The following is a 27,825-nucleotide window of genomic DNA, read 5'->3' on the forward strand; positions in this document are numbered from 1 at the left end:
TTGCCTGTTGTCATGTTGCACGCATGGGCACACATACACGTGCACATACACACACGGCTAGGCGAGCACTCTGTGCAACTGAGCGACCTGTTCCACTGTGTGACGCTGCTGCCTTGTTCTGCTTGCAGAGGGCTGTCGTCATGACAACAACTGCCCTGACGAGAAAGCCTGCGTCAATGGCCAGTGCCACTACGTGTGCAGCCTGCCAAACATCTGCGGTGTTAACGCGGACTGCCAGCCACGCAATCATCGCGCGTTCTGCTCGTGTCCGTCACGCTTCCAAGGCGATCCACAGATAGAGTGCAAAGAGAGTGAGTTGGGTTTCATTTCGTTGTCATAACCTTCTTATTCTTTGCTTTATTTAACCATTACGTTCAAGGGAACTGTCACAAATTATTTGCTGTAAAATTGAGTGGTCTGGCTTCTCCAGGGGTTAGTTAAATAAATAAGACAGAGAAATGAATTAAGGTGGACGAAAAACATCCTTTTTGTCTGTGGGATCCAAAATTTCCAACCTTTGAGTTATGTGTAGGATGCTGTACCTATTGAGCTGTGACGAAAGATGCTTCCCTGCCCACTTCATTTAGTATTTCTGTATAGTTAATTTCTATACTCCTGTTCTTCAGCTGCACATAGCTATTTTTCAACACTTGTACATCTTTAGTTACATTGTGATGCCTAACAAATCAACGTAACTGTGTTCAAATTATGCAGCTATGTAAAATGTTGCTTGGAACATTGCTTATTTGGTCTAAGGTACTGCTCTGGTATAGTTGTAACACAATTACTTCCAGTTTTGCTTTAATGCCAATGAAAAACTTGCTAACACAATAGCCAGAACTTTTTATGTAACTGGAGCTTGTGTTTGTTGGCCTTTCTCATGTTTTGTCTCATTGAAATATTTTTTTTCTTGCTTTTCAGTTCGAGAGCCAGGCCCCTGCTTTCAGGACAATGACTGTGCTGTTGGAAGCATTTGCAGCTTTGGCAACTGCATTCGTAAGTGCTTAACTGGTTTACTTTGTTAATCGTGCAGATAGGCAGCGTTCTTCTAGGTCAAAGCTGTAATTAGGTTGTATGCTGTTGCTCATTGCAAGTTTGTACAGGAAGCGTAAAGCATATTGCATGTGTAATTATATCTCCCCTGAATTTAACTTGGTTCCACCTTTTGATCTTAGTTATTGTCGACCAATTGTCAAGTAATACCAGGAAAAAGTAAGGCTGGCATCAGCTATAGTTCACGGCACTGATACAGTTGGTACATTTAATTTTTAATTGCCTTAAGTGCCAAAAGTTTAATTTGTCTGTAAGCTATTATCAAACACTACTAGCTTGCTGAAGTGCAATACTCTCGGGAAACAGTGATAAGAATTTGCTAACGGAAATTTTTTCATCTCTTACAAGAGTGTACATTAGATTTTAACAGGTTCTGTGAAGAAACTGTGGGAGCATACTTTAAAAAAAAAAAAAAAAACGTAAGCTCAATACACCTTTACTATTGCTTTCTAGAAGGTAATACAATCCATTCTGCTGTTTAAACCTATCTTTTGTTAATCATCAGAAACTGTCAAACAACCGATAACTAAGGTTCAGCATTTACAGTTTTTTTTTTTTTTTTTTCGCCTTAGCAGGATATTGATGCTGAATGTGCCTTCTGCACGTTTGCCAACCTTGTCATTTCTTCCTCCACACTTTTCAGCCGGCTGTCGTAACAACGAAAACTGCCCGTTCCTGGAAGTGTGCATCCGGAGTGTTTGCCAGGATCCTTGCCGCGTTTATGGGGCCTGCGGCATCAACGCCGTTTGCAAGGCCATCAACCACGACCGAGTCTGTGCCTGTCTTCCCGACCACACTGGAGACCCAAAACACCACTGTGTTAAAGGTTAGCATCCCATGTGGCCCTCGCCTACCTTTGGAAAAATTCGTACGGTGTGTGACATACTAACTTCATGTCGGAGTTCATCAGATACTGCCAATCGATACATACTTGGGGATCAGAAATATCAAAAATGAAAAAGCTTCATTTCTAGCTGAATTAGTGAAGTGGATATCTTTCTAGCTTGAAAGACATAGGGTTCAATAATTCTTTTCGAAGTGGGTGAATATCCAGCTAAAATTTCGTCAGTTCCCGGCTGAAATTCGACCAAATGCCACCTGGATATTCATCGACATTGCGCTCATTTATAATGCTATATAGTTACCAAAATAAAAATATTTACAGCTGGAAAAGCTCAATAATACAGCTGAGAGTGGAACTTCGTTTCATCTGGCATGTGTAAAGAGCTAACGTAAATATAATAGTTTATGTCTACATTTGCATGCACAAACTTCTTCACGTAGACAGTGTGCCTCTCCTAGTGTTACATACTGTTTCCCATTTTGAGCATCTGTTAAGAAGTTATTCAAACAAGCCAACTAGCCCCTTAAATGTTCTCATTAATATGAAAATGCTTGTCACAAATGTTATCAGTACTTCAAGGTGCGATTTTTTTCTGAATGTCAAGCAAATTCTCTCCTGGGGCAGCCTGTACTAATACAGTTTTTATCTTGTGCTTTTGCTACAGTGTTACCTCCGCCAGAGTGCACAAGAGACGACGACTGCTATTCTGGCCGCATCTGTGAGCTTTCCCATTGCAGAGGTAAGTGCGAAGACTTTTCGGCCTGCGAACAATGAGAATAAGAGGTTCTGTAGAAATTTTCTTGTTTTTCTTATGCAGTAACCGCATGAATGCGGCGGAACAAAGTTCGCAGTCTGGACAAATTTCAGTGTTCTAAACAAGATCTAAATCGGACTGAAGAATTAAAGTACGCGAAATGCTAGCTGCAAAAACACTGCATCACACTTAGTGGTCTTTCTATGCTCTTCCATGCCAACACTGTTTGGCTAGATAGGGTTGAAAATGTGCGTAGAAACATTGTTTGTTTAGGAGCTGTTTTTCTTTCTTTTTTTTCACACACAATATATCATAACTGCAATACTACTTCTGCCTCCAAAGATATTCCGTTTCTTCTGTTGGTCCAAGTGAAAGTCGTAGATCAAAAGCAGCGCATTATATAACTGTTCCAGTCTAGCCCTATCTAGCTGACTGATTAATCTACAATTTGGCTGACTCGTTTGTGAAGATCGACTTGTCAAATTCAAATACCTAACCTGATTAGTGGTGACATTTTTTCTGTAATTTTAAAATAAATTTGACGATCACATGTGCACAAGGCTAGTTTGCTTGTAGGCCCTCATCAACACGAGATGTAAAACTGCAGACCTCATATTCTGTTTTAGTTCTGCCAGCTTTAATGTGTGCCTTGTCTTCAAAGCTGGTTATTGAAGTTTTGGTGGTTGCTTGACCCTTCAGTGGGCTGCCGAGCTGACACCAACTGCCCACCGGACCTCTCCTGCATTGATGGACAGTGCCAGAACCCTTGCCAGCGCAGTGGCGTGTGCGGCCGAGACGCTCGCTGCTCTGCGATCAACCACAGAGAACTTTGCTCCTGTGAACATGGCTACACAGGCAACCCCGTCGTGGCTTGTGAAAAAGGTGATGCCAAACACCAGTGAACACCTTGTTATGCTTCATTTTAGTAATTGTTATATGATCTGACTTTGTTATGTAAACACTTGTACTAACGAGCTATGCAATAACAATGGAAACTGCTAATTTCGTGGCGGTTCCTTCATTATGGAGAGCCAGATGGGTTTTCTTGTGTTGTGAGCTGACTAGAAAAATGGGGGACGCTTGTTATGAGCTAATGCTACCCCTTCAATAAGCTCTTTATGTTATTGGTGTCACTGGTCTCAGTTTCTTTTGACTTGCTACTACCTGATTTCATGGTTTTAGGCAGCTTGAAAGATAAGCAAAAATGTGTAATAGACAACCACAACTACTCATGGCTGTCTGTATTTCCCGTTGTGATACATTTATAGCACTACTTTAGTGTGCATCTAGAGTTACGATGTAAACTTACCTGACGGCCTCCTGCCTGCATTATTTATGCACACCTTGACCTCTATGCCATCTGTTAGCTACTCCTTATGAAGTAACTAAAACAGAAATGTTGTGAGCACTTAATGCTGATTACTTCAAGACTATCAGCTGAAAACAAAGTATGTTGCACATTATGACTATGTTATAATTGCGGTAGGCTTAAACTGATCATGACCTCAGATCAGTTAAAGCTTGCCACTGCCACAGTAGTTTACTCAACTAATAACTACCGTATATATTCACAATCTTCTTTACTATTCTTCATAATTTCTCCTCATTCAATCAACATAGAAAGGCCTTCCTCCTTACATCTTTTATATTTTCTCACTTCAGTCTCTCTGAAAGAAGCATATTGGCAGGGTTTCATCAACAGATTTTTTTGCAAGTGAGGTTAGCGATGTGGTTCTGCTGTTTGAGTACGGCAAAGAACATACAAGCAAGCCTGATTTACAATACTACTACTGCAATAACGAATAATCATTATATACGTGAGCTTGGGTTTCTGTAATGTGGTTTCTCTTCACCATTTAATTTGAGCCGATTTTGTTAAATAAATGTTAAAAGTCCTAATTACATCTGCTGCTGCTTTATATCTCTTTAAAAAAGAAAATTGATGTCTTATGGCTGAAAAATTTTGCAAGGCAGACTATGGCATTGACCAGCCATTTAGCAGTCATACCAACTTACATGCATGATTCACTTTTAATATGTTTTTCAGTTCCTGATGACTCGTGCAGAAGAGATGAAGATTGTGGATTCGGACAAATCTGTGTATCCTACAAATGCGTTGGTAAGCGAACGACACTTATGTACAATAACACTTACAACTAATGCAATTATGCGAGCAAGTAGTGCTTTTGATATTGCAATAAAAAAAGAGTGCAAGTCACATGCGAGGAAAAACGCAAGATGAATATCAGTGTGACGAAGTAGGGTTCCGGCAGAATTCAGAGTCATAGCTGTTCTCTCGTAGTTGGCTAAAGTTTATTAACAAACATATCTGTAGCACCGATAAACAATTTGCCTCCGTATCAGTGACTGAGCATTCTGAAGCTTTTATCTACTATAGTTCCGTCAGTCAGGCGTCATGATTATACATGATGCGCAATGTTTTTCACTCGTTGCTTGTGCTTCATTTTCTCGCAATTTCCAGAGGGTTGCCGCAATGACAACAACTGCCCGTTCGACAAGGTGTGTATCAACGGACATTGCCAGGACCCGTGCAGCCTTGGAGGCATTTGTGGCATCAACACCCAGTGCCGAGCTCTTCACCATGAAGCATCGTGCGAATGCTTGCCAGGTTATACTGGAAACTCCAAGGAACGCTGCAGCTTGAGTAAGTATGCGTGCTTACTGAACAGTAATGTAGAGATATGCGCTGCTCTTTGCTGACTGGATTTTGTTGGGCTTCCTGTTGAAGAGTTCTGTTCAGCTTTATGTTATGCTTAACGTGGTCTCTGGGTTAGGTACGTTTGCACATACCTTTTTTTATTATTATTACAGGCAGCCCTTGTAGTGTAACTTTCTTTTTGCTAATCAACATTGCTTGAAGTGCTGTTATTGTGTCTTATTATTGGTCATGCCTTGAAGAAAAAAACTGCACGTGTAAATAACCTTGATTGTGCAAGTTCTTACATGTAGCCAGTTTTAATAGTAAGATATCTATCTATTCCCTTATGTGGGCAAGATACGTTATCACGTCCTGCCTTTCGCGGTACATGTAACACCGTTTCTCTGTTCCGGATTTAACTGGTCTATTTTGACAGTTTATTTTGTAAGACGACATATCTTGATCGTGGCACTCAGTCAGATATACTATAAGCATTACAGTACAATGTATGCGTGAATTTGTCATTTACACTAATGTGCACTGTGCAGTTGTAAAATGTCTTTGCACTTGTGTGTTTTCCTGGCAGTTCCCCTTCCTGAATGCACCGAAGACCATCACTGTGGAACTGGATACGTGTGTGTGAACTCTAAATGCAAAGGTAAGTGAATCTAATAACTTGCTATGTTAATTTGGACTGTAATTGCACCAAGGAACTGAAGGGGTGTTACCAAAGCATACAACACTTCGAAGATTTGTTTGTGATTGGACCTCCTGTAAAACCGACGTCTCCTAGCTAGTTTGCTTGCATTCCACTGTAGTAAACTACAGTTGTTGCAACATTTTACCTTTGAAGACTATAACTAAGAGCCTGTGGCAACTCCTACAGAGCACTGCTAGAGCAGTTGTATTTTTGTATTACATGACATATTTGCAATATTCACTTGGTTTCGTACGATTAGATCTCCCATTGTGTCCTAATAATGATCGTGATCCATTGCATTGAAGAGGTTGCTGCCAACCCTGCCTCCTTGCACAAAGGGTTAAAAGCAGGAATGCTTCATTGCACAGCATTAAAAACTTGAGGTGGTCAAAATTGATCTAGAGTCGTCAGAGATGGCATCCCCCGTAGCTCCGTTGTCGTATACTTGGAAATAGTCACCAATCATGGGGCTTTGCAGTGCCGGAAAGTGCAGCTCTTATGTAGTCCCCATCTTTTTCTTTAGGAAGTCAACTCTTATTAACACAGTACTTGCCTCTAGTGTTCTCTAACGGCTTTCTTTTTATTTTTTTCTAGATATCAACGAGTGTCTGCATGGCCGTGGCCCGTGCGCGCATGGAGCTACGTGTACAAACTTGCCTGGCAGCTACAAGTGCAGCTGTCCCAACAACCTGGTGGGCGACCCCTACCACGGACGCTGCCGACAGCGTATCCAAGGCTGCACACGTGACACCGACTGCAAGGACAGTGAAGCATGCAACACTCTGACAGAGCAGTGTTACGGTACGTCCTGTAGCTTTCGCTTGGCCACTGTTTGAGTTATTTGTGTGCAAAATCAGATTAGCACATTGTAAAAGAGATTGTGAGTGCCTCTGACATACAGGTAGAGGGTTTTGTTACTTGAGCAGTAATAATTATAACAGTTGTGTTACGACAGCTTTTCTGAAACTATAAATTGATGGGGGAAGCTCACAGGGGTCAGTAAAGACATGGAAAAGATAAGTGTCATCATCACTTGAACCGTCATCGTGCAGTGCTTAGAAATTCTCATCAGTTTATGCCTCGGCAGGTCACAAGATTTCATTGATCCAGTGTCGCTGTCATGAGTTCAATCTCTAGCCAATGTGGCCGTAATGCAATGATCATGAAACACAAAAATACTTGTGCAATGAACTTTGTACATTCTTCAGCTCTGGGTTCAGTCGGTTCAAGATTTTTTTAAGGAACTTTGGGCATTTGTTATTGATGTAGAGCCCGCCACTGTGACATCTTTTATAATATGTGTGTTGCTTTGAAATTATGGAATCAATCAACTAAACAACAATTCGGTCTTTATGGATCAGACAGCGTGACCTTCACTTTGAAGGCTAGCTCAATGAAGTATATGTGTTCTGGCAGGTGACATATCCTGCTCTTGAAGCTTTATTTCTAAACATGGCATAGATGTTGACGTACTTGCTGCCATTTCTTGCCTTGCAATGCAGATGCTTGTCTCAAGCCAGGTGTGTGTGGTCGGTCAGCCGACTGCCGGGGCGTCAACCACCGGCCTGAGTGCTTCTGCCCGAGCGGGCTTCGAGGAAACCCCTACGTCGAGTGCACTATTTGTGAGTTGTGCAATCTCGGCAATACTGAGTCTTAGATTCCTTCCCAATGCCCTTATGTACAGTGCAAATATGCATCATAGTCATGCTAATGTTATGACATAGCACTGCAACATTGGTGGTACTAATAATGCACCTGCTAAGCAACAGGTCACAGGTTCGACTCCCAGTCTTTACAGCTGCCTTTTTATAAAACTCAAATGAAAGAACACCTGTGTACTTGGATTGAGGTGCACGTTAAGAAACCCAAAGTCAACACAAATTACTGTTCAAATTCATCACTGTGACATACCTTATATTCATACGTAGTCTTGGCGTGTGAAACCCAATGCAGTAAAAGCTCTTTAGTTCAAACTTGGTCAATTCAATCTTACAGTTCATTCGAACTGACACCCTGGTCCGAGCACAGCCCTCTATATTTCTATGGGGGAGCATTCGAATAATGTTGGTATCCACTACGGTTCATTGAGCTGGGAGTCCCTGGTTTTTATCACTCCTCGCTGATGTTGGCCCTCAAGGATCACAATGTGTTGCAATAACAAGCCAAACTGAATTCAATAGAGATGAAATAACAACGAAACAGCAGCATTCTTCAGAAGATGACAATTCAGAGGTTGCGCTGGAGCTCTTGGGCGAGCTGTGAACGACGTTCATGGAGTCGCGTCAGAAGAGACATAAGCTAATGCAAATTACCAATTACTTTTAAATTTGATTACATTAACTCTGTCTTGAAAGTAAGCTTGTTTTGGAGCATAAATAGCATCATATATTTCAGATTAATGCTTACTGCTCACATGAATGCATGTCAGTGCTTGTTCTTGGTGTATTGACTGATCAATCAATTCCGCTCGCTGTGAGAGCTCCATGAATTTGACAAAATAACCTGCCACAAAGGGGTGGTAGTACCTAGTTCGCGATAACGAAGTCAGGGGTGGCTTCTTTGAGCTCTGTTCCCGCAGTGGGGTGTGACATCTGTTCATTCTAGCACCTGCCCACTAATTCGAACTCCAATTCAAACAGTCTTAGTCCCCTTTGAGTTCGAATTAAAGAGCTTGTACTGAAATTTTAAAATGTTTATAACGCACACGATTCTGCGGTCCTCATTTCCCACCTCTCGTTACTGTGCAGCCCGGCCTTGCACCCATTACCAAGAATGCTCCGGAAACCTGCAGTGCCTCGGCGATCGCTGTGGCTGTCCGCGACCGTTCTGGCAGAAGAACCACTTCTGCATCTGTAAGTCACCGGCTGGATACTGCTTGGTGCTACCGGTAGTCGTATATCATGTAGGCGCAAGACCCGGTTTGGTTTTTTATTGCTATAGACAGAATCATGGCTATGCTTTGTTTTATTAAGGGCTGGGTTGGTTCAATTAGTGTCTCAGTTACTACATTGAAGCAAACATTGATAAGTAAGGCAGCATAAAAAGTTGTCCAGGAGCGTTTTTTTTTCTACCACCCCACCATCCTAATTGCGAAATGGGAAAATAAAATTGAATATATATTCACAACTCAAGAAGTCTTATTGCCAGATGTGCTTGCACTAATGAGAACAGGATAGAGTGAAGCATAATCAAGCAATGAAATTGTTGGCGCTTACATAATTGAAGAGAACGTTGCTTCACCTATGAGGAGCCTACAGTGTTACTAAATTGTGGGTGTTACGAACACGCAGAGGTTTTTAAAAATAACGATATTTGCAGACATTAAGAATAAAAATTGGAATTCTCTACAGCTTGCAAGGTACCTCAGTCTGAGTATATCAAGAAATACCACTGCAGAGTATGTGCATCAGTATTTATAGGATTCACAGAGACAAACAATTCTTTCGTGCCTCGGGCAAACTAATTCGTAAAGTGCATTTCTAATAGCTACCAGCATACTTCTCAAATAGCTATTCCAACATACATTAGTTGAATAGGTTAAAACAGTAAGTGCAGTTATTGTGCAGTTATGTTACAGGGCTGTACTACTTAAAGCCAAGGGCATGCCATCACCAAAAAGTATCTATTCACAAACGTGTTTATGTTTACGGTACTGCGCATTGTGTGGCTTGTTAAAAAAATTTAGCCTTCAATCTGTATTAGTGCCTCAACCTATTACTGTCCCCTGTATGTTTTTCATGGTTCAATATTTAGTATTTACCCTTTGCCACTTTTCAGCTGTGGATTTCTTTGCTAGTCTCTCACAAAGTTTGCACGAGCTGGCATTGTTGATCTCCAGCCACTGTTTACAAGGAAAGGCAATAAAGTTCATTGCTTGCATTCTGTTTTTTCCTGCTCTTGCAGTGACAAGTGTCAACTGCTCCACGACCAATCCGTGCCCTGAACACCAAGAGTGCGTGTATGAAGGCAGTTACACGGGCTTCTGTGTTTGTCCCAAGGGATTTTCTCTCCTGCCTAATGGAGTGTGCAGAGGTGAGGCAATTGTGCTTGCAAACTCTATGCTAAGAATTACATGGTTACAACTGTGGCATTTCGAGTGCGGTACATTTGCAGTTCCACTTTTGTCAATTGTGCACTCATTTGTGAAAGTGTGCCCCCGATTCAATTTCAAATTGAAGGCAAAAAGCTTGCTTGAGCGAAAGTTTTACTCCATTTACATTTCCTCCAAGGAGGAAATGTAAAGTTACACTTTACACTTTCTTCTTGTGGCTTACTGGTACCGACGTACTAATGCTGCTGAAGACGGCCACAAATTCTTTACTTTCAGCAGTAACAGCTGCATTTCACAGAGGAAAGCACTAAAAAATACACATTAAGTTAGGGAAAATGCTCATCAAAAAACCACTGTATGACCACTTTGGTATCACTCATAGCCCTTAACAGCAGTGCTGAAGTTTCTCACTGCACTTGTACAAATAAATCAATTAATCAATCTATTATTTTCTTCCACAGACATTAACGAGTGTGAACAGCATCCGTTCCCATGTGCACACGGTGCCCAGTGTTACAACAATGTAGGCAGCTACCACTGCACCTGCCCGACAGGAACTACAGGAGAGCCCTTCCATGCTGGATGTAAGTGTGAGCTTGTGTCAGAGAAACTGGCATGAACGCTGTAATGAGCAGCAGTTGATCTCTAAAAAAAAAAAAACAGGAATGCATATTCATCTATTGTAACTGTGGTTTAGTCCAACTAATATAGGTAAACAACTTCTCTTTGTGTTCTCATTTAACCAGTGGAAATCTGTAGCAGCCGTACTTACTATCGAGGATATTTTGCTGGTGAGAAGAATGTAGTGATATGTTCAACCTGCCAGCTACAGTTTCTGTAATTCACTGTAAAAATGCGCTTTGAAATTCTTGAAATTGGCAGCCCGATTTAGGAGCCCTCTACAGCCATGTTGCTCTCAGGATCACAACACAGCTTCAGGAGAAAGAATGCAATCAGTTCATTAATTAGCTTTGATGTGCAAAACTAACCCGAACACCTTAATTCTCAGTAAATTTGAATGTTTTTTTCTCTTATAATATTGACACTTAGAGAGAAGTAACATTGGTACGACTTGCATGTGCATGATGATAAGAGGTTTTTTTTTTTTTATTGACTGGTTCTTTTTGCGTTTTCAGGTGAACCACCAAAAGGAGAATGCACACATGACAATGACTGTCCCAGTAACAAGGCCTGCGACATTCACATGCTGAAATGTTACGGTGAGTACACTCTTGCAAGACCAAAGGCCGTCTCTTGTGTTGTTTTTATTAAAGTGACAAGTAATGATTTAATTTTAGATAACTGAGGACAATTTTCATTTGTTTAGCTTGCTACAGCTTATTCAGCACTATTCTAATGCATACTTCAAAAGAGTGCACAGGGTAGATACATCATTGGTGATTTTGTTTCAACCTCGCATATATTCGTCGTATGGTAATGCAACATTACATGACAGAGTATGTGTGAAAGCGTGCTAGAAAGCTTGTTTTTGACTTTAAATGATGAATTTGTGATGGTGGTGGCTCACCGTTGAGAACAAGGTCATGTGTTCAGTTCTTAATCACCTCGGCTTCATGCTGATCGGAAGGAAACACAAGAATGCTATTGCGGTGTTGAAAGCTGTTTACACAATGAGACACCCTAGGTTGCCAGCTTAATCCAAAGCCCTTTAAAAGACCACCATGTTTCTAATGTCGCTTACGTTTTTCCTTGAGATGCCAGTCTTTCAACAAATGTGAAATGTTGTCACCAGATCCATGCCTGGTGCCTGGAGCCTGTGGACAGCACGCACGTTGCCGAGCAGTTAACCACAAAGCCACCTGTGAATGTCCTGCGGGATACACTGGAAACCCACGGGACTATTGCTTCAAATGTGAGAGTCTTCCCAGGCTTTTTGTGTCTTTTGTAATGTAGCGAGTTTATTTATGTCACACTTTTATCAGTTTGTTGTGATGACCACTCTTATCATCTTCACCTGTGCCAAAACAGCATTGAATCTGTCTAAAAGTGAAGCTCTTAAAAGCAACAAAAACAATGTAAAGCGTAGTTAGACAGTACTCCTCGCTGAATATAAAATTACTGACGCATTACCTCATTGAAAATTATTCCGTCTGAAAACTTGTTACATGAACAATGAATTAATGTAATCATTCACATTTAATTAATGCAACCCTAAACACGGCACTGCCATCTTTAGTTATTTTGTAATTCCATCACCACTTTTTATGTAGTATTCAGGTGAGATCTGTGCTGTGCCCTCCAGCCTACAAATGATTGAATTGCACAATTGTGCAGACATCAAACTGTGCTAGTGCAATCAGTGCTACGATATTAGTTTTCTTTGCATAACAAAGCAGTTGTTTATGAAAACTTCTTGCTCTCTGTATGTATTCTTTATATGAAAGCATTTACAGCGGCTGTATGGTAGTGTTGTTACCTTGGAAACAACTCGTGTGCTCACATTCATCATAACTACTCTAACATGAAGGAGAACTGCGTTTTCTATTCCCAGGTTTTAGCATCACCAAATAATGCAATTGTATGTGAAGGTGTGCTCGTGGATAGCAGTTTCAGATTAGCATAAATAAACAACAGTTAACAAAGTAGTGACCAACTGCAGTTGCATTCAACAACTGTATGCCACTTTACATTTCCCCAGTGGTTGGATGCCCCCACGAGTTCCACTGCCCTGGAAACCTGCTTTGCATGGACAGCGGCTACTGTGGCTGCCCACCAAATTTCCAGAGGAAATACGACTTCTGCATAGGTAAGCTTGGCCTGCATTATGGTCACACTATGAAATCAATTAACGTTCTGTGCACATCCTATGAAAACTGTAAAACTGTCAATATCGCGGTTGGCTCAGACCTGGTGATATTGTCGTGTGCACCTAATTTCAAATTTAGAATTTCTATTGCATAAACTGTAAGCAGGGCTGCGCTCGCTTATGTGCATGTGGTAGTAGTTCATTTCGTTTCGTTGACGTTAATTTTGTCACTGCGCTTAATCACAAAATTGACAACTGTTGGTTAATTGATCACTCTATTGCTGTATTTCCTTATGTGCATCCAGTCAGTCCAAATAATATTTCCAAATATTCTAAGGTGTTTCATTACACCAGTGCACTTAAACCTTATGGAATTGGTGTGCACTTGATTCAGCTTCCATAGCCCAAGGAATTCTTTTATCACTCATTCGTTGTAATCGCTATCTCAGTGTTATTCGAGCTGTGGCACTGCAAAACTACATGCCTGAATGGTCAGCTTCCTTAATCAGGGATCTAGCTTTAGAATTAAAATTACGAAACTGCACTCAAGATGGAATCATTAGCTGTTTTCTCTCCACTGATGCACAAACCCGCGAAAGCCTACTGAAAACACTTACTATTTAAATTTTGTGGATTTCGCAGCTACCAGCCGGAACTGTTCAACAACAAACCCATGCCCACAACACGAAGAGTGCGTCTACACTGGAAGGCAGACGGGATTCTGCGTGTGTCCTCGTGGCTACAGGCTGTTGCCCAACGGCGTCTGCAGAGGTCAGTGCAATTAAGCAATTGCACCATTGGGGGGTAGCTAGTAAATGCACTTTTTGCAACCACTTTAGTCACTTCCTACATTTCGTGTTTTTGAATATTATCTCAGCACTAACAAGCAAGAGCAGAATGAGGGTCGGCATCGACGGTACAAAGTGCGTCATCTTGTCAGCGCCTTTCTTGAGCTGTCCTTGTCTGCTGGCACTGCAACATATTTTCCAAGCTCGAGTACTGATGTGCCCAACATCCAGCGGCACATTTTAGTGTGTGTTACCGCTAACAACCGTGTCATTGCCTCCATATCAACATTAGCTAAAGCTGGCTCTTTACGCACTGTAAAATGTTGTTGCAGTGTGCCTTTCAGCAATAGCAGTATCTTCTATGTATTAGAGGAGTGATTTGTCCTTGTTCTGTTAGCCAGTCACGAGCAGCTTCCTTTGACTTGTCCTGTACCCATTAGTGCAACTCAGTGGCTATACTGTTTCATTCCAAGCATGGGGTTGCAGTTTCAATTTGCTGCTGTGGCAGCCGCATTTTGAAGGGGGCAAATTTCAATGGTGGCAAAAGGCAGAAATGTACATACAACTCACACTTAGGTGCGCGTCAAAAAACCCCAGATGGTCAAAATTAATTTCGTGCTTCCCTACTGCAGGATACCTCAATAACATCTGGTTTTAGCAGGCATTATCGTGCAACGAAATCATTTTCAAATATGATAGGGCTTTGTTTTTCTTTTCTTGACCGCTTCGTCTATTTTGCTCACCTTTATGAATCAAGACATTTATGAGTGCACGGAGCTGACACCGCCACCCTGCTCCAAGACTGCAAGCTGCATCAACTTGCCAGGAACGTTTGAGTGCCAGTGCCCCGAGCCAACCCATGGCGACCCGTACAGGGGAGACTGCTTGCTCAAGGAGCCATTCAAGCCGATTTGCACCACGGACGAGGACTGCCCCTTGCACGAGGCCTGTGACCTTGGAAAGCAAGATTGCTATGGTAGGGCTTTTCACTTAGACTGGGGGCCAACACGACGTTGCTAACAGTCATCAGCCTGAAAAATTAAAAAGGGGGTTGCTGTGGCCTGTCTGTCAAACGTGAAGGACAGATACCTTTGTTGACTGGGTGTTAGCAAGGAGAGCTGTATTTCGAAATGCCTGCTCTTTTTCTTTCCTTCTTTTTGGTACTTTCTTTGTTGAACCACTGGTGGCTGACTATATATGTAGTAAAATAGACTGTCATCTTTAATACTGAAGTAGAATCATTCACTTATTATTACTGCATAAACAACAAACAGAAAGAACTGTACCAGTCAACGTATATGCACAGGAAGACTGTTCAAATATCAATGTGCAAGTTTGTGGAGATTATGCGTTGTCAGCAATGCGAGTTGTAAATGACGTGCTCGGGTCAGATGAGGTTGTTTTCCCATTTGGGAGTAATAAATAATTTATTGTGTATGCACAGATACATTGTTCTAAACACTTGTCGCTGAGCTAGTTGGTGCATTGCATCAAGGAAATTTATCTAGCCCAAAATAACAAACATAGGAAACAGTGCAGGAGCTGCTTTTCCATCTCCTTCACTGTTTCCTGTGTTCATTAATTTTTGGCTGGATAAATATTCTTGGGACAGATACATTGCACTCAGACATCACCATTCTAGTGCATACATTTTTTTCCAGTTTCACGATGTTATAAGGGTATCATATACACTCAAACCTCATTATAACAAAGTTGCGTTTTACATGAAAATATGTTTGTTATATCAAAACATTCGTTATAAAGTTTTATTTCCAACACTGTATCAATTGCAAAATATCAACACTGTATCAATTGCAAAATATTTTTCATTTACTTCGTTATAACATACATTTCGTAATACTCGGTTTTGCTATTTTGAGGTTTGCACGTAGTAGGTACTCAATTAGTCTGTCAATGAATTTGTAACTGTGGAATTACAAGAGACTAACATGCAATAGCACTTACTTTTTTTGCCCTCCTTGTTTTTATTCACAGATCCATGTGTTCAAGATCCCTGCGGGTTCGAAGCTGTCTGCCGAGTTGAGAATCACAAGACTGTATGCTTGTGCCCTCCGGGCTACACTGGCAACCCACTTGTGCGCTGCGTGCGAGGTAATTGACATATTACTTATGCGTATTCTTGGGTACAATTCACTACTTCTGTACTCGCAATAAACACCTCATTCTGCTAGCAATAATTTAGTGGATTCGAACAAAGGTGGAAGTTTTCGGCTAGCCAATTATATATTTTTTTCGGGCATATTGAACACAATCACTCGCACTTCTTCAGGGTTATTGTAATTTCTCAGCTTGAGAAAATACGTGACAAGGCTGGAGGCTGCGAAAAAAAAAAAGCCGATGGGGCCATTCTTGATTTGAAACTCCTCCACGTGTGATGTTAAACTAGTTGTGTTTTGCGAATGGTGCTACTGTAAAATTGTGAAAACTCATCACTTTATGCAGTAATCAAGTCATATGCGCATTGGCTTTGTGTTCCAATTCTGATACAATTTCGTCTTCAAATGCAACCAGGTTTATGTATTTGTGTGTGTAATTACCCATGATTCTGTTTAGGGTTACTCTTTGTTCACCACTGAATGCCTCAAAATTTTAATAGTTGAAGCAAAACTTTGTTGCCTCTAGAAGTTTGGATTTAAGTGAATCGACATTAATTAATTACTTGTACAGGACCTTTTACGTATACTAAATGTGACTATCATTAATTCTTTCTGCCACAGTGGAGGTTTGTGGAGTGGACTACAACTGCCCCGGCAACCTCGTCTGTCTCTCAAGCAGCACCTGTGGATGTCCTCCAAACTATGACCGTGTTGGAGAGTACTGTATATGTACGTATTTTATCTGATCAATCAGCACTGCATCTGTATCTTCGTGTGTGTGCTGTTTGTTTTGCACTGTTTTATGTTATGTAATTATCAATCAATTTCATTACTACTTTTTTTTCATCTTTCTACTGATGAGTGCATCATATTATCAGCACAATTACTCAATTTATTTGATCTTTTCTATGCTTTCTGCACCATTTCTGCATATAACGCACTATGGTCAGTCAGATTGAGTAGCAAGCCTGACCACATTTAAAATGTATCATTTCTTTCTGTGCATATGCAACTGGTTTCAGTTAGATTGCTATTTGTGTCTTGATTCTGTTAGCATCTTATTAATATAACCTAAATGAGCCTAAGAGAACCTGCAATAGACTCAAGTGCACTGAAACTCGCTGATACCAAATTGTGACGCGTGCAGTCTCGCCTTTATTCAAGGTGTTATCTGCATGTTCTGAAGTGTAAACAAGCCAGTATTGAATACCTTGATCTGTGGTCAGAAATTTTACAAGCACGAAAGTTTGTTAAAAGCTCCATTCCTACTGTGTCACTCTGTGCATGAGATCTGTCATATTTTCTTGTCACCCAAATTGCCTTAAGCAAGGCGTCCTGTTTTTCTAACACTTCTTTGGTCAAGTGTGGGCACGTTTTTGTACATCTAAGTGGAAAATGAAACATCTTTAATCGCGTTCTCCGACCTCATTTCATTATCTGTATCTTCGTACAACCCGCAGTGACGAGCAGGAACTGCACGACCACCAACCCGTGCTCACAGAACGAAGACTGCATCTATGTCAGCCCACAAGAGGGCTTTTGTGTGTGCCCACGTGGATACGAGCTCCAGCCTAACGGAGTTTGCCGAGGTGAGTGAGCGAGACAGCCTCCTGCGAACCTCCCAAGGCACTGCGCATCCACCAGTGCATGTAGTTAATTCATTTACAAGAAAAAAAGAAAAGAGCTATTCATAAGAAGAATGTGTATATATTGGTGCCTATGCAGAAAAATGTTAATCGTCCAGACTTAAAGATGCATGGAGACCACCACAGATGTCTCCGTGCATCAAATGATGGCAGCATGGCATATGATAATGAGTGTTGGACCTTATTGGAAGAAAGTGTCATTGGATTCACAAATAACTTCTTTATAAGTACATGTTCTTTACATGCTGAAATCAGATAAATGCTAAATTTACTTCTCTGCATTTGATAATTCATTACATTTAAGATCATTATTCTAAGTTTTTGTCGTAAATGCACTTTTGGTTAGATGGAATAAGCACATGTGAAATGCAACATTGTTTGATTGAATGACAAAGACACAATATGTGGGGTTAACACCAAGCTATGCATCAGCTGGAGAAGCTGTAAAGGCAGCTAAAGACTATTTAGTAAAAATAAGGGCAGAGTTTTGGGGCATTATGGCGTGCTGGTATTAGTAATTGTGAAATCCTAGTTTAACTTGTATGTTACTCTTCAGCCACATCTACCCCTTGTATCAACAAGCTCAAAATTGTCACAGCCTTGTTGAATGCAATAACTGTACTGTAATATGTATTAAGGTTCTTGCTTTCTTCTGCTATGGTGCATAGTGAGGAATTTCTAAGACCAAAAAAAAAATCATGAAGCTACACATCAGCATTTTCCATTGCTCACGTTAATGCAAGGCATTTTTCCTTGCCCGGTTTTCTCATTTTTCAGACATCAATGAATGTGTCACCATTCACAATCCATGTGCGCCTGGAGCGAAGTGCGTCAACTTGCCAGGAAGCTACGACTGTGTCTGCCCTCCTGGCACCGTTGGCGATCCATTTATCGGTGGATGTAAGTAATCAGAGCTATGGCATTCGCTCAATGGCATACATTACATAGGTGGCGCTTTAACAAAGCCACTCTTTTCCAATTGAATATGGTGACCATTTCTGTGCGAATGTTGCTGAGGGAACACTGTACTCAGCTGATTGACTATGCTTGATCATAACCTTGTTAATTTCTTTCTAGGTAAACGGATCACAGAGGAATGCCAAACTAACGATGATTGTCCATTGGACAAGGAGTGTAACGTCAACACTCATCAATGCATACGTAAGTATCACCACGTTCTTTCTAGTAACAAGATGAAACCTTGATTTCTTTATCTCATCTCCAGGTGTCGCTCGAGTCAGTTTCACACTGGTTCAGAGCACATTGAAATCTGTCGCTGCATGACACCACGCTCCTTTATGACTTATTGTATGCATTAACAAAGCAATGTGTTTTACTGAACTACTTGGTCTATTTGGTATGATAATTTTGGTTATTACTGCATAAAAAGAAAGGTGAAGTGGTATTGCTGCAGTCGCTAGCAGTGAGCTTTGCTTATGCCGACAGGAGTTTAGGAAAGGGCATAAAAGTTCACTGAAAATTTTTGCTAGGCCGAAAGCGGCACCCCCATGGGTTTGATGTGAGTAGGTTGCTGCTCCGGGACGTCCGATCATGCCAGTGTCTCGCTTTAATTTCCCTAACCCTTCCCCCTTTATGCCAGATTGTCGATAAAGTTGTTTCACTCGCTCGCTTCTAGGTAAGGAGTATAGGCCAGCTCAACTTATCAATTTGTGTTTCTTTGCTTTTTATTACAGCACCTTGCCACGTTTGTGGCCCGAGTGCAGAGTGCACAGTCACAAACCACGTCGCCATATGCGTCTGCCCTCCCGACCTCGTTGGTGACCCATACGACAAGATCCACGGCTGCTACAGAGGTGTGTACAATATCCGACTGTCAAATCGGCAGCATGTCAAACAGAGACTCTCTGTAGGTCCTATGTCATGGGCAAAATTTCCCGACAATGTGCTGTGCCTCATTCTGGTGACTGAAAATTATGTGGTCTGTGCTAAGCTTTTGGTAAATGCGCAGTCAAGAGGTTTTGGCTTCGAAGCCCACTTCCAAAAACCTGTTGCCAGAATAGCTTTAATTTGACTCTCACTGAAAAAATATACATTAGCAGTGCTTAAAATAAAATTTTTATGTTTATGTTTTTATGTTTAAGGTCAAATACAAAATTAGAGAAATGCAACTTTGAATATTGAGCTGGATGTTAAAACACATTCTTTCATATAAATGAAAAGAAAAAGGACTACAGCAGAATTTATAAAAACAGATTAATCAGTTATCTTCACTGCACTTTTTAATAGCTGTAGGCTCATGAAACTAAATAATTTGTAAAATTGGTCTACAGAAAGATTAACTGATTTTTTTCTGGTAACGAAGAAGCTGAAGGCCACATGTATAAACCTTTGCTGAAGGCAGGAGATCTGAGGAACCACCAAAACCTCCTATGTTTGGCCATAACTTGATTCCTAAAGAAATTTAATGTGAATATTACTGATCAAGCACTTCAATGTGAAACATCTCAGCATCGCTTGCGTGTTTTCAAATCCCATTTTTGACTGGTCCCCAGTCACCAGTGTAGTACCTTGGCGAGGGAATCAGTATTCAAAGATATTAACTAGGTAACAGAGTTCATTGCCCAAAGCTTACAGACTCATGGTTACATCATAAACAGCGCACTGAGCGCTACCAATAAATAGGCTGTGTGCACAAGCTTACCAATAGCAGTCTGGCTCTCAGGTGTGCTGTTGTGGACAGGGTGAACACACCTCTCCTTTTTTTACCCTCAGGAGTTCCTCCCCCACCACGGACAGAACCTCCCGGTCCTGATATTCCTCCAGGTGGCCTTGATGGTATGACACCCAGATTCCCATTCCTTGCCTCTTTCACTTGGGTCTTACAATGATGTCTCTCAGGAGCAGCCAAACTGTCGACCTTTCCAGGCCTAGTATTTATGGTTTCTGGCCACTGCTACTTTCTCATGCAGTCGCTGTCCACTGTCGTTTAAATACGGACGTTTTTTTTATGCTAGCTTTTGCTTTAACTTGGCTGTTTTCATGAACTTGCACACCTGCCAGTCTTAGAAACAAGAAAATTAGCTTTTTGAAGTAGCAATAACTTTCACATTAATAGACTTCAAATTACTCATCAGTGTGTTAATGACTACTTCTTTGTAGAAGGATGTTCTGCGGGTGCATTTGAAGGAAAAAGGACACCGTAGAAGCCGGTGGCTGGCTTGCAGAAGAAAAAGTTCCATTTCCAGCTGGTTTATTGACCCACGAATAATTCTATTTGGAAGGATTTTAGTTCTATAATTCAGCTCATAGCTGATGAATAACCAGCTCAAACCTTGTCAGTTCCTGGATGGAGTTGGACCTTACTCCAGCTGGATATTCATCAACTGCGGGTGGAATTATAGCGTTATACTGCTGCATTATTGAACCAGTAATCATTTTTTTCCAGCTGGAAATGTGGAGCTGGAAAATTTTCGCTGGGAAGATTTCCAGCTGGTAGGGTTCAATAATTTTGCTGAAAATGAAACTTTTTTTCACCCAAGTTTCATTTGTGCGTTCTTCTCGTGACACTGACCATGCATGCCTTGCTCTGCAGTTATGTGTCTGGCCGATGGAGTTCAAGTGCTGGTTCAGCTGGACAGCTTCAACGGAGTGATCTACGTCAAGGGCCACAGCCAGGACGCCCAGTGCCGCCGCCTCGTGACCAGCAGCGAGCGTGAGACGGTCGACTTCAAGGTGCTCTTCAACACGTGCGGCCTGGTGCACATCAACGGGGAGGCCTCCTTTGTGCTGGTCATCCAGAAACACCCCAAGCTTGTGACGTACCGCGCCCGGGCGTACCACATCAAGTGTGTCTACAACACCGGTGAAAAGACAGTGACGCTGGGATTCAATGTCAGGTACGTGTTGCTTCTCCTTTTTGTCAACTTAAAAAGCACAAAAAGTTCTGGGTTCTGTATTCATGGGAAAAATCTGTTCTTAAAAAAAATCTGTTCTTAAATTAATTTGTGCACAATTCCCCCAAATAAAAGGCTTGCTTAATTAGAAGCAATATAATGAACCAAACATTGAAAAACAAATTTCACCGATCAGAGTATTCGATTCGTATTGCTAAGAATACAGAAAAAGAAGACATTGCCTAAAAAGTGTTGCAGTACTTGCTTAGCTTCCCCCATTTAACTGCTTTTTCTTCAACAGCTAGACCCTTTAGTGCTACTATTTCATGCACATTAAGGCCATTTTTCTTTAAAAATTGCGAGCGTCGGTTGAATCACCTGCAGTAATAGGATCATCTGCTTCTCTGTCATCAGGTTATAATTCCTTTTGATATTGAAGCCACAGAAACATATGTATACATTTTAATCTTGTTCTTACAGCATGATTACCACATCTGGAACAATCGCCAACACTGGTCCACCACCAACTTGTCAAATGCAAATCTGCACGGTGGACGGCAAAGAGGTCAGCAGTGCCGAGATTGGAGACGACCTGCTGCTCAAGGTCACAGTACAGCCACATGGTACGACCTTGCAAAACTATTCATTTGAGCTTGCCATTAATTTAGTGTTAAGCAAACATACCAAGGTAGCTTAACATATCGTACAGGTGTAGAGTGAGGTCTATGACCTTCAAGCTCGAACCTTGATGAGTGCTGTCAAGATTAACGAATAATATATATAAGATCTAGCTGCCCAAGTTTTAATTCGTTCAGTACTCTGCTGCTATCTATCTGTCCAAGCTTTATTTCAATGAGTACTCTACTGCTGCAATAAAACCAGGATCATAACATTCAAGGCAACATCAGTCCCAAGGAAGAGAATGTTGGTATTGAAAAAGCACAAAAGACATCTTGAGAATAGAATTCACACTTTTATTTTGTCTTTCATATATGCTGTTTTATTATTTACGTATATACTATATAAACTTGTCCAACTTCTCACCTGTAGATAATAAGGCAACACAATGATCTGATATGATTACTGAAATCGAATGGCTGCATATCAAACATGACGCAAAGTGCAATGGTGCACGGTTTTTGTGTTTGACTGAAATTACCAGAACACAGCTTTCTAACCTATAGCAAATTTTATTCCACGGATTTACTAGATACATTTGTAATTCATAATGAATATAGTGAGGCATTTTCGTGCTGTGTACTGCACTGCAATAAGCTTCATACTATGGCACAATTTACCTTTTTGATTAACTAGCTCCCCGAGAAAGCATGTCCTGTTGTGGTTGGCAACACAGCTGATTGCTTGAAATGCGGTCTTTTGCAGAGATCTACGGTGGCTTTGCACGTGGCTGCATTGCCAAGACCATGGACAACGAGGAAGAAACGCAGTACGAGGTGACCGACGCTAACGGCTGTGCCACCGACCGGTCAATATTCGACAACTGGGAATATGATCCGGAGAACAAGGTGTTGATGGCGCGCTTTAATGCCTTCAAGTTTCCCAGCAGCAACAACCTGCGATTCCAGTGCAACATTCGAGTCTGCTTCGGATCGTGTCCACCCGTAAGTGTTGGAAATCGCCACACTCAAACGATTGTTTGTGTGGTGTTTCCTACATTGACATGTTTCAGAGCAAGTGAAGTGCCTTGTATGTTTCCCAGAAGTGCATGTTTCAGTCCTTTAGTCTTCGCTGAAACTCCTTATTCATGCATCCAAGTCTTGTCAGTTTAGTATCCTGTTAAGAAACGTCACGAATCCTACTTATGTTGTGGCATTGCCAAGATGTTCTTGAACTTGGTTAAAGCTTTAAAAGAAGTTGATAGTTTGTCCCATGAGTTATAAAGCTGAACATACATAGATTTATTATGGTTTGTTCCACTGGCTTGTGGCCTCACACGCTGCAGCAGTTCAAAAGATAGCAATGTTGGCCTGCCACTGTCGTAGTCTTGGTCACTGTTCTTCTTTATTGAATCGACCCCACTTCTTGTGTTCATTTTTTTTATACACTTATGGACTAAGAAACATTACTGACTGCCATAAAAAGAAATCACTACTTTCTGCAATCAGTGGGATGACGTCAACTTGCGTTTGCTATATTTATCAGGTACACTGCGACGGTGTTGACGCCTTTGGCCGAAGAAGACGTCGACAGGCGCCAGGCACAGACCTGCAAGTGGGCACCTCCTTCCAAGAAGGGCAGCTTCGAGAGGAAATCATGGTGCAGTCGAACGCCATCCTGACCTTTGAGAAGAAGGAGAACCAGGTGGCACCCACTGCTGAAGGTGAGGAACTTGCAGACTACATAAATGTCAGCAATGCTATAATTATTGATTGTAATTGATGATGTTTTATTGATAAACCACAATGGAGGGCTAATATGATGCTATGACCAAATGCTTGCATCGTCTCAAGCTGGGGGTGAAATGTGGCAGGTTAAAGGAAGAAGAGGCATATTGGGGTACAACTGGTTTGTTGATTAATTGTTTTGCACTGTGCCTATGCCAGGCCACATCAATGCTGGCAGCAAAAATTAAAAGGCGGGTTGGCTTTTGAACTATTTTTTTATTTCACATTTTTTGGTATTCAACGTTTAGGCTTCAGACATTTAGCAGAAAAAGGAACGTTACACTATAAGCGGCACCTGGTCCAAAAACGTGCTTGTAGTATTTCCTGAACGTAGATGAAGAGCTACAAATACCCTAAAAAAATAAGACTCACACTTAAACTTACTGGGATTTCTCTCATAACCATGTTGCTTGCTACCTTTCTCTTTCTGTAGCTGGTCCTGAAATTGAGGAGATCGACAGCGTCTGCCTGCCCAAGCTCGGTCTGATCATCTCCCTAGTGATCACCACGCTGCTCGCGCTGGTCGCCGTGGCAGTGGCCATTTCCTGCTGGCTCATGGCGTACCGGCGGCGAGCCAAGGCGGAGGGTCCGCTGCCACACCCGCCAGACTTTCCTAACCCGCTGTACACGACGCCAGAGCCTGTGGCGGAGCCCTCGCCCGACTACTACCAGTCGTCGGTGCCACCCAGCTTGAGGTAGGCCCGTCTCGGGGGCTCCCATCTCTACTCGAGAAGGAAGACCCACCTGCGGAAGAGAAGCAAGCAAACTGAGGACCCCCCCCCCCCCCAACTACCCCCTTCCAACCAGGCCAAGTCATTTTTTCATGAACCCCATCCAACACCAGCCCACCCCCATTTTTACATCGTGACTTGCCACAGCGCCTACCTGCTACCCCCACCCACCCCTTTCCTGCTGTAGCAAGAGCAGCACGTACTACACGTTTGGCATCGTTGGGCATTGCTGCTGCTGTGCGCACACTGCCAGTCACCGCCAGTTCGCCGTGGCCCCTCGTCGGCATCGCCAAGAGCTCATTCCTGCAAGCGTTTTTAGCTCTGTGGCAGCCGGACTGCAGTTTGACGAGGTGTTGCACGTGGCATCTTGTTTGTGTTTTCTTTTTTAAGGCGGGACTTATCACAGCAGAGCAGAAACCCTCCTTCCTCCTCTCCTACGACAAGTGGGTGCCAGCTGCACTTGGCCAAGGCAGGTACAGCTGTGGAATTGGTCACGATGCATTAACCTATGACACAGCCAAGCCTGGACAATCCCTGTGCTTTCGTCGACTCATGGCAGCTACCCAGAGCAGCAGCGACAACCTGCGCGTGTGCAGGGATGGACTCTAGAGTTTCTTGTATGTTGTGTGCTGATGATGATTGTAAGTGGCAGTGGCGACGACACCGGTGTCTCGCCCGCCTATAAATGAGACCGCGTGCGGCGCCTGCCAGTGTAACTTTCCGAGTAACTCAGTTTCACAGGATGAGAGTGTGTGCATGGGATTCGCGTGTGTGCATCTTATGTTTTGCAGATGCGGTGCATGCCTGCGGCGGTGTAGCCTCATCTGCATCGGGTTCACTGATGTGCCAAACATCCTTGCTACTACAATAATTGTTTTTGTCCTTATGGTCAGAGGGCATGCAGGCAGCTTAAACGGGCCCTTTGCATTTACAGATAGCAATTATGAGGTGCTGGACATCTTGTAGAAACAATATGCATTTTTTTTTAACTTTGCGTCCACGACTGGTTCACGAGTCTTTTGGTCCTCTTGACGACAATCTGAAGCATGCTAAGTTGTCCTCGGACTGACTGAACCATTTAGTCTCCTGTAGTTTTTTCTTCCCAAGGTATGTTCTTTGATGTAACCGATGCGGCAAGAGTCACTTGGAGCTACCGTAAGTGACGGACATTCTGGTCTCTCCTTTTCCGTGTTGTCCGATAGGATGCGAGCGTGAGTTTGTGAAGCTGAGTTACTCCGGAAATCCTGTGTCATTCTGGTTGGAAGAAAATAACGGAGATGGTGCTTCCTTGTTTCGAGTGTATTCTGGGGACAGGGTGACACTTTCACGTGTTGCGTGCTTCTCTTGTGGTGCTGGCTTTTCGAATGTGGCTTGTCTCCCCTTCATCACGTCAAAAACCATGCCAGCGTAACACCATTTCCTCGTAAGCAGTCACAAGCGCACCGAGCTCCAAGCATTTAAATGACCTTGTAATGGATTTCACTGCACGGCCAATCAATGGCTGCGACATGCAGTCGATCTCTAGGCCTTTCTTTTTTTTTTTTTTTTTTCTTGCGTGTGGTTTAATGCGTGACAAGTCATGCACCGAGCGCACGTATTGCAGGCCTGTCAATAAAGTTTTCGGAGTCGCACTTTGCAGACACTGGAATCTTCCGAGATACCCACAGAATCATTGTCGCATTACTTTCGCCGCAGCATCGACGGCTACGACATAGCCATGTGCACTGCAATCTTCTTTGCTCAGTGGTTATAAATAATGTGCACAACATTATGGGCTTTTGCCATTGCTTGTAAACTTTTCGACTGAAATCGAGGAATTTTGCTTCTTACCACATTGTCACTGTGTCACGTCGGCAGGTTGTTCTGCCAGGGGGACTCAAGCCACATTTGACGCAGCCCGTCGTCTGTTCGTTATAATTGCCATTATGTGTTTACCCCACCTTATTTTTTTACTGTGTGTGTGTAAATCGTACTTGCGTGTTTTATTTAAATACTATTTGAGTATATTAACAACAGACGACGACTAGTTACTGTTCCTTGGAAAGACTCCGGTCATACTTTTCCTGTGCGCATTTTTTTTTTTTTTCACTTCCGTCTTGTGTCAAACATGCACATACAAACAAAAAACGGTGAACAAAGCGAAGAAGCATCATAGAGTAAAATGCTATTTTGCTGTGATAAAGGACCCTGTGTTTTCTGCCTTTTTTTTTTTCTTCCCCTTTTGTAACGTTTCTCCTTGTCTGCCAACTTCTCGTTTAATTATTCTCGCTTCTACACGGACTCCACAACCGGCAGCTTTCACTTGCAACACTTTCTTGTGTCCTGTTGAAAGCTCTTGTGGTGACTGGGCCACACAATATATGAACAAAGACACATAAAAGGAGCCGGGACTGGTCCCCATCCTTTGGCAGCTATTTTTTGTTTGTATATTGTGGCAAAGTTACCGGTGACTTTTTGCAACGTGCAAGTCATAGGTGCTGAGAGGCTACGAGCACACCTTTGCACAACCCTTTTCTCGTATTACTGTGGTGCCAAAATTGCTTCTTTCTCAAAATTTCGTAGCTTAACATTCCTTTCTTTGTGTGCAGCTTAGGTTGCGCTATGTGCCCAATTTTACACAATCATAAATGCCTTCAATAAAATGCGACATGTTCTTTAGAAGGGTTGTGGAAATGTGTGCTGCACTTCTCAACAATATTCTCGTGCTTTTTTTTTCCCGTCTCTATTTTTTGTGGTGTGTACGATCACGACAGCAATGTTATGTCTCATTTTGTTTTGTTTTTTTCTTGAATATTGAACTCTAACACACTGCCTGAATGCTAGTGCATATCAACTGCTTTAAAAAAATGTCACAGCAGCCTTTTTTTTAATAAAGCATCCTTACTGCAATGAAAATGCCATTTTTACATGCTTTAAAACATTTGCTGTTTTACTTTTGACTCCTCTGTGTATTTTCACTTTCTGCAATAAAGCACATAATTTTTATTATGACTTCGCACTCTTCATTATCTCACACTTCCCAGGGAAGGCCAGAACAAAGGGGGCAGAATGATGTTTGACTTCTGTAACTCAATCTGGCTGCATACAGCAACGGTGACATGCAGCCACAGGTCGTGCATGTAGCATACACACTAGCTCTGTTTGACATCTACAGCAAGTTTAAACGATTGAATGAAAAGGTTAAGAATTGCTAGCGTCAGAAAATCTGTACACCCTGCTCAAAAGTATCCACCAATGTGTGGAAACTATGTATTGGTCTTCGTAATAAGCCATCTCTACATGATTAGTGTTGGTCAAAGCATGTATTGAATGTATATATAGGTTTGTGCCAATTAAACTTCGTATGTAAGGAAATAGACATTGTGATATGTCAGCATTATGTCATGCTACAAGCTGTTATATATATATATATATATCCATAAATATAATGTGGGCTTGCATTCATGCATGATCAGA

At 42.0% G+C, this 27,825-nt stretch overlaps 1 protein-coding gene across 1 annotated transcript in view; it reads left to right on the forward strand.

Annotated features, from left to right (window-relative positions):
* The window catches only part of LOC119180327 (uncharacterized), a 141,620-nt gene extending 114,260 nt beyond the window's left edge, over positions 1-27,360 (forward strand). The window contains exons 94-123 of the mRNA XM_075889103.1: positions 129-311; positions 922-996; positions 1,697-1,879; positions 2,562-2,636; positions 3,351-3,533; positions 4,699-4,770; positions 5,134-5,316; positions 5,897-5,968; positions 6,605-6,811; positions 7,513-7,632; positions 8,758-8,862; positions 9,914-10,042; positions 10,523-10,645; positions 11,198-11,281; positions 11,815-11,934; positions 12,721-12,828; positions 13,471-13,599; positions 14,374-14,592; positions 15,612-15,728; positions 16,355-16,462; positions 17,194-17,322; positions 18,157-18,279; positions 18,457-18,540; positions 19,074-19,193; positions 20,113-20,175; positions 20,933-21,236; positions 21,714-21,856; positions 22,617-22,855; positions 23,397-23,574; positions 24,072-27,360. Coding sequence (XP_075745218.1) covers positions 129-311; positions 922-996; positions 1,697-1,879; positions 2,562-2,636; positions 3,351-3,533; positions 4,699-4,770; positions 5,134-5,316; positions 5,897-5,968; positions 6,605-6,811; positions 7,513-7,632; positions 8,758-8,862; positions 9,914-10,042; positions 10,523-10,645; positions 11,198-11,281; positions 11,815-11,934; positions 12,721-12,828; positions 13,471-13,599; positions 14,374-14,592; positions 15,612-15,728; positions 16,355-16,462; positions 17,194-17,322; positions 18,157-18,279; positions 18,457-18,540; positions 19,074-19,193; positions 20,113-20,175; positions 20,933-21,236; positions 21,714-21,856; positions 22,617-22,855; positions 23,397-23,574; positions 24,072-24,337 — 4,244 coding nt within the window. The 3' untranslated portion in view covers positions 24,338-27,360. The remainder of the gene's footprint in view (positions 1-128; positions 312-921; positions 997-1,696; positions 1,880-2,561; positions 2,637-3,350; positions 3,534-4,698; positions 4,771-5,133; positions 5,317-5,896; positions 5,969-6,604; positions 6,812-7,512; positions 7,633-8,757; positions 8,863-9,913; positions 10,043-10,522; positions 10,646-11,197; positions 11,282-11,814; positions 11,935-12,720; positions 12,829-13,470; positions 13,600-14,373; positions 14,593-15,611; positions 15,729-16,354; positions 16,463-17,193; positions 17,323-18,156; positions 18,280-18,456; positions 18,541-19,073; positions 19,194-20,112; positions 20,176-20,932; positions 21,237-21,713; positions 21,857-22,616; positions 22,856-23,396; positions 23,575-24,071) is intronic.
* The last annotated feature ends 465 nt before the right edge of the window (positions 27,361-27,825 follow it).

Source organism: Rhipicephalus microplus, chromosome 3 (genome assembly GCF_043290135.1).
Source record: "Rhipicephalus microplus isolate Deutch F79 chromosome 3, USDA_Rmic, whole genome shotgun sequence".
NCBI lineage: Eukaryota > Metazoa > Arthropoda > Arachnida > Ixodida > Ixodidae > Rhipicephalus > Rhipicephalus microplus.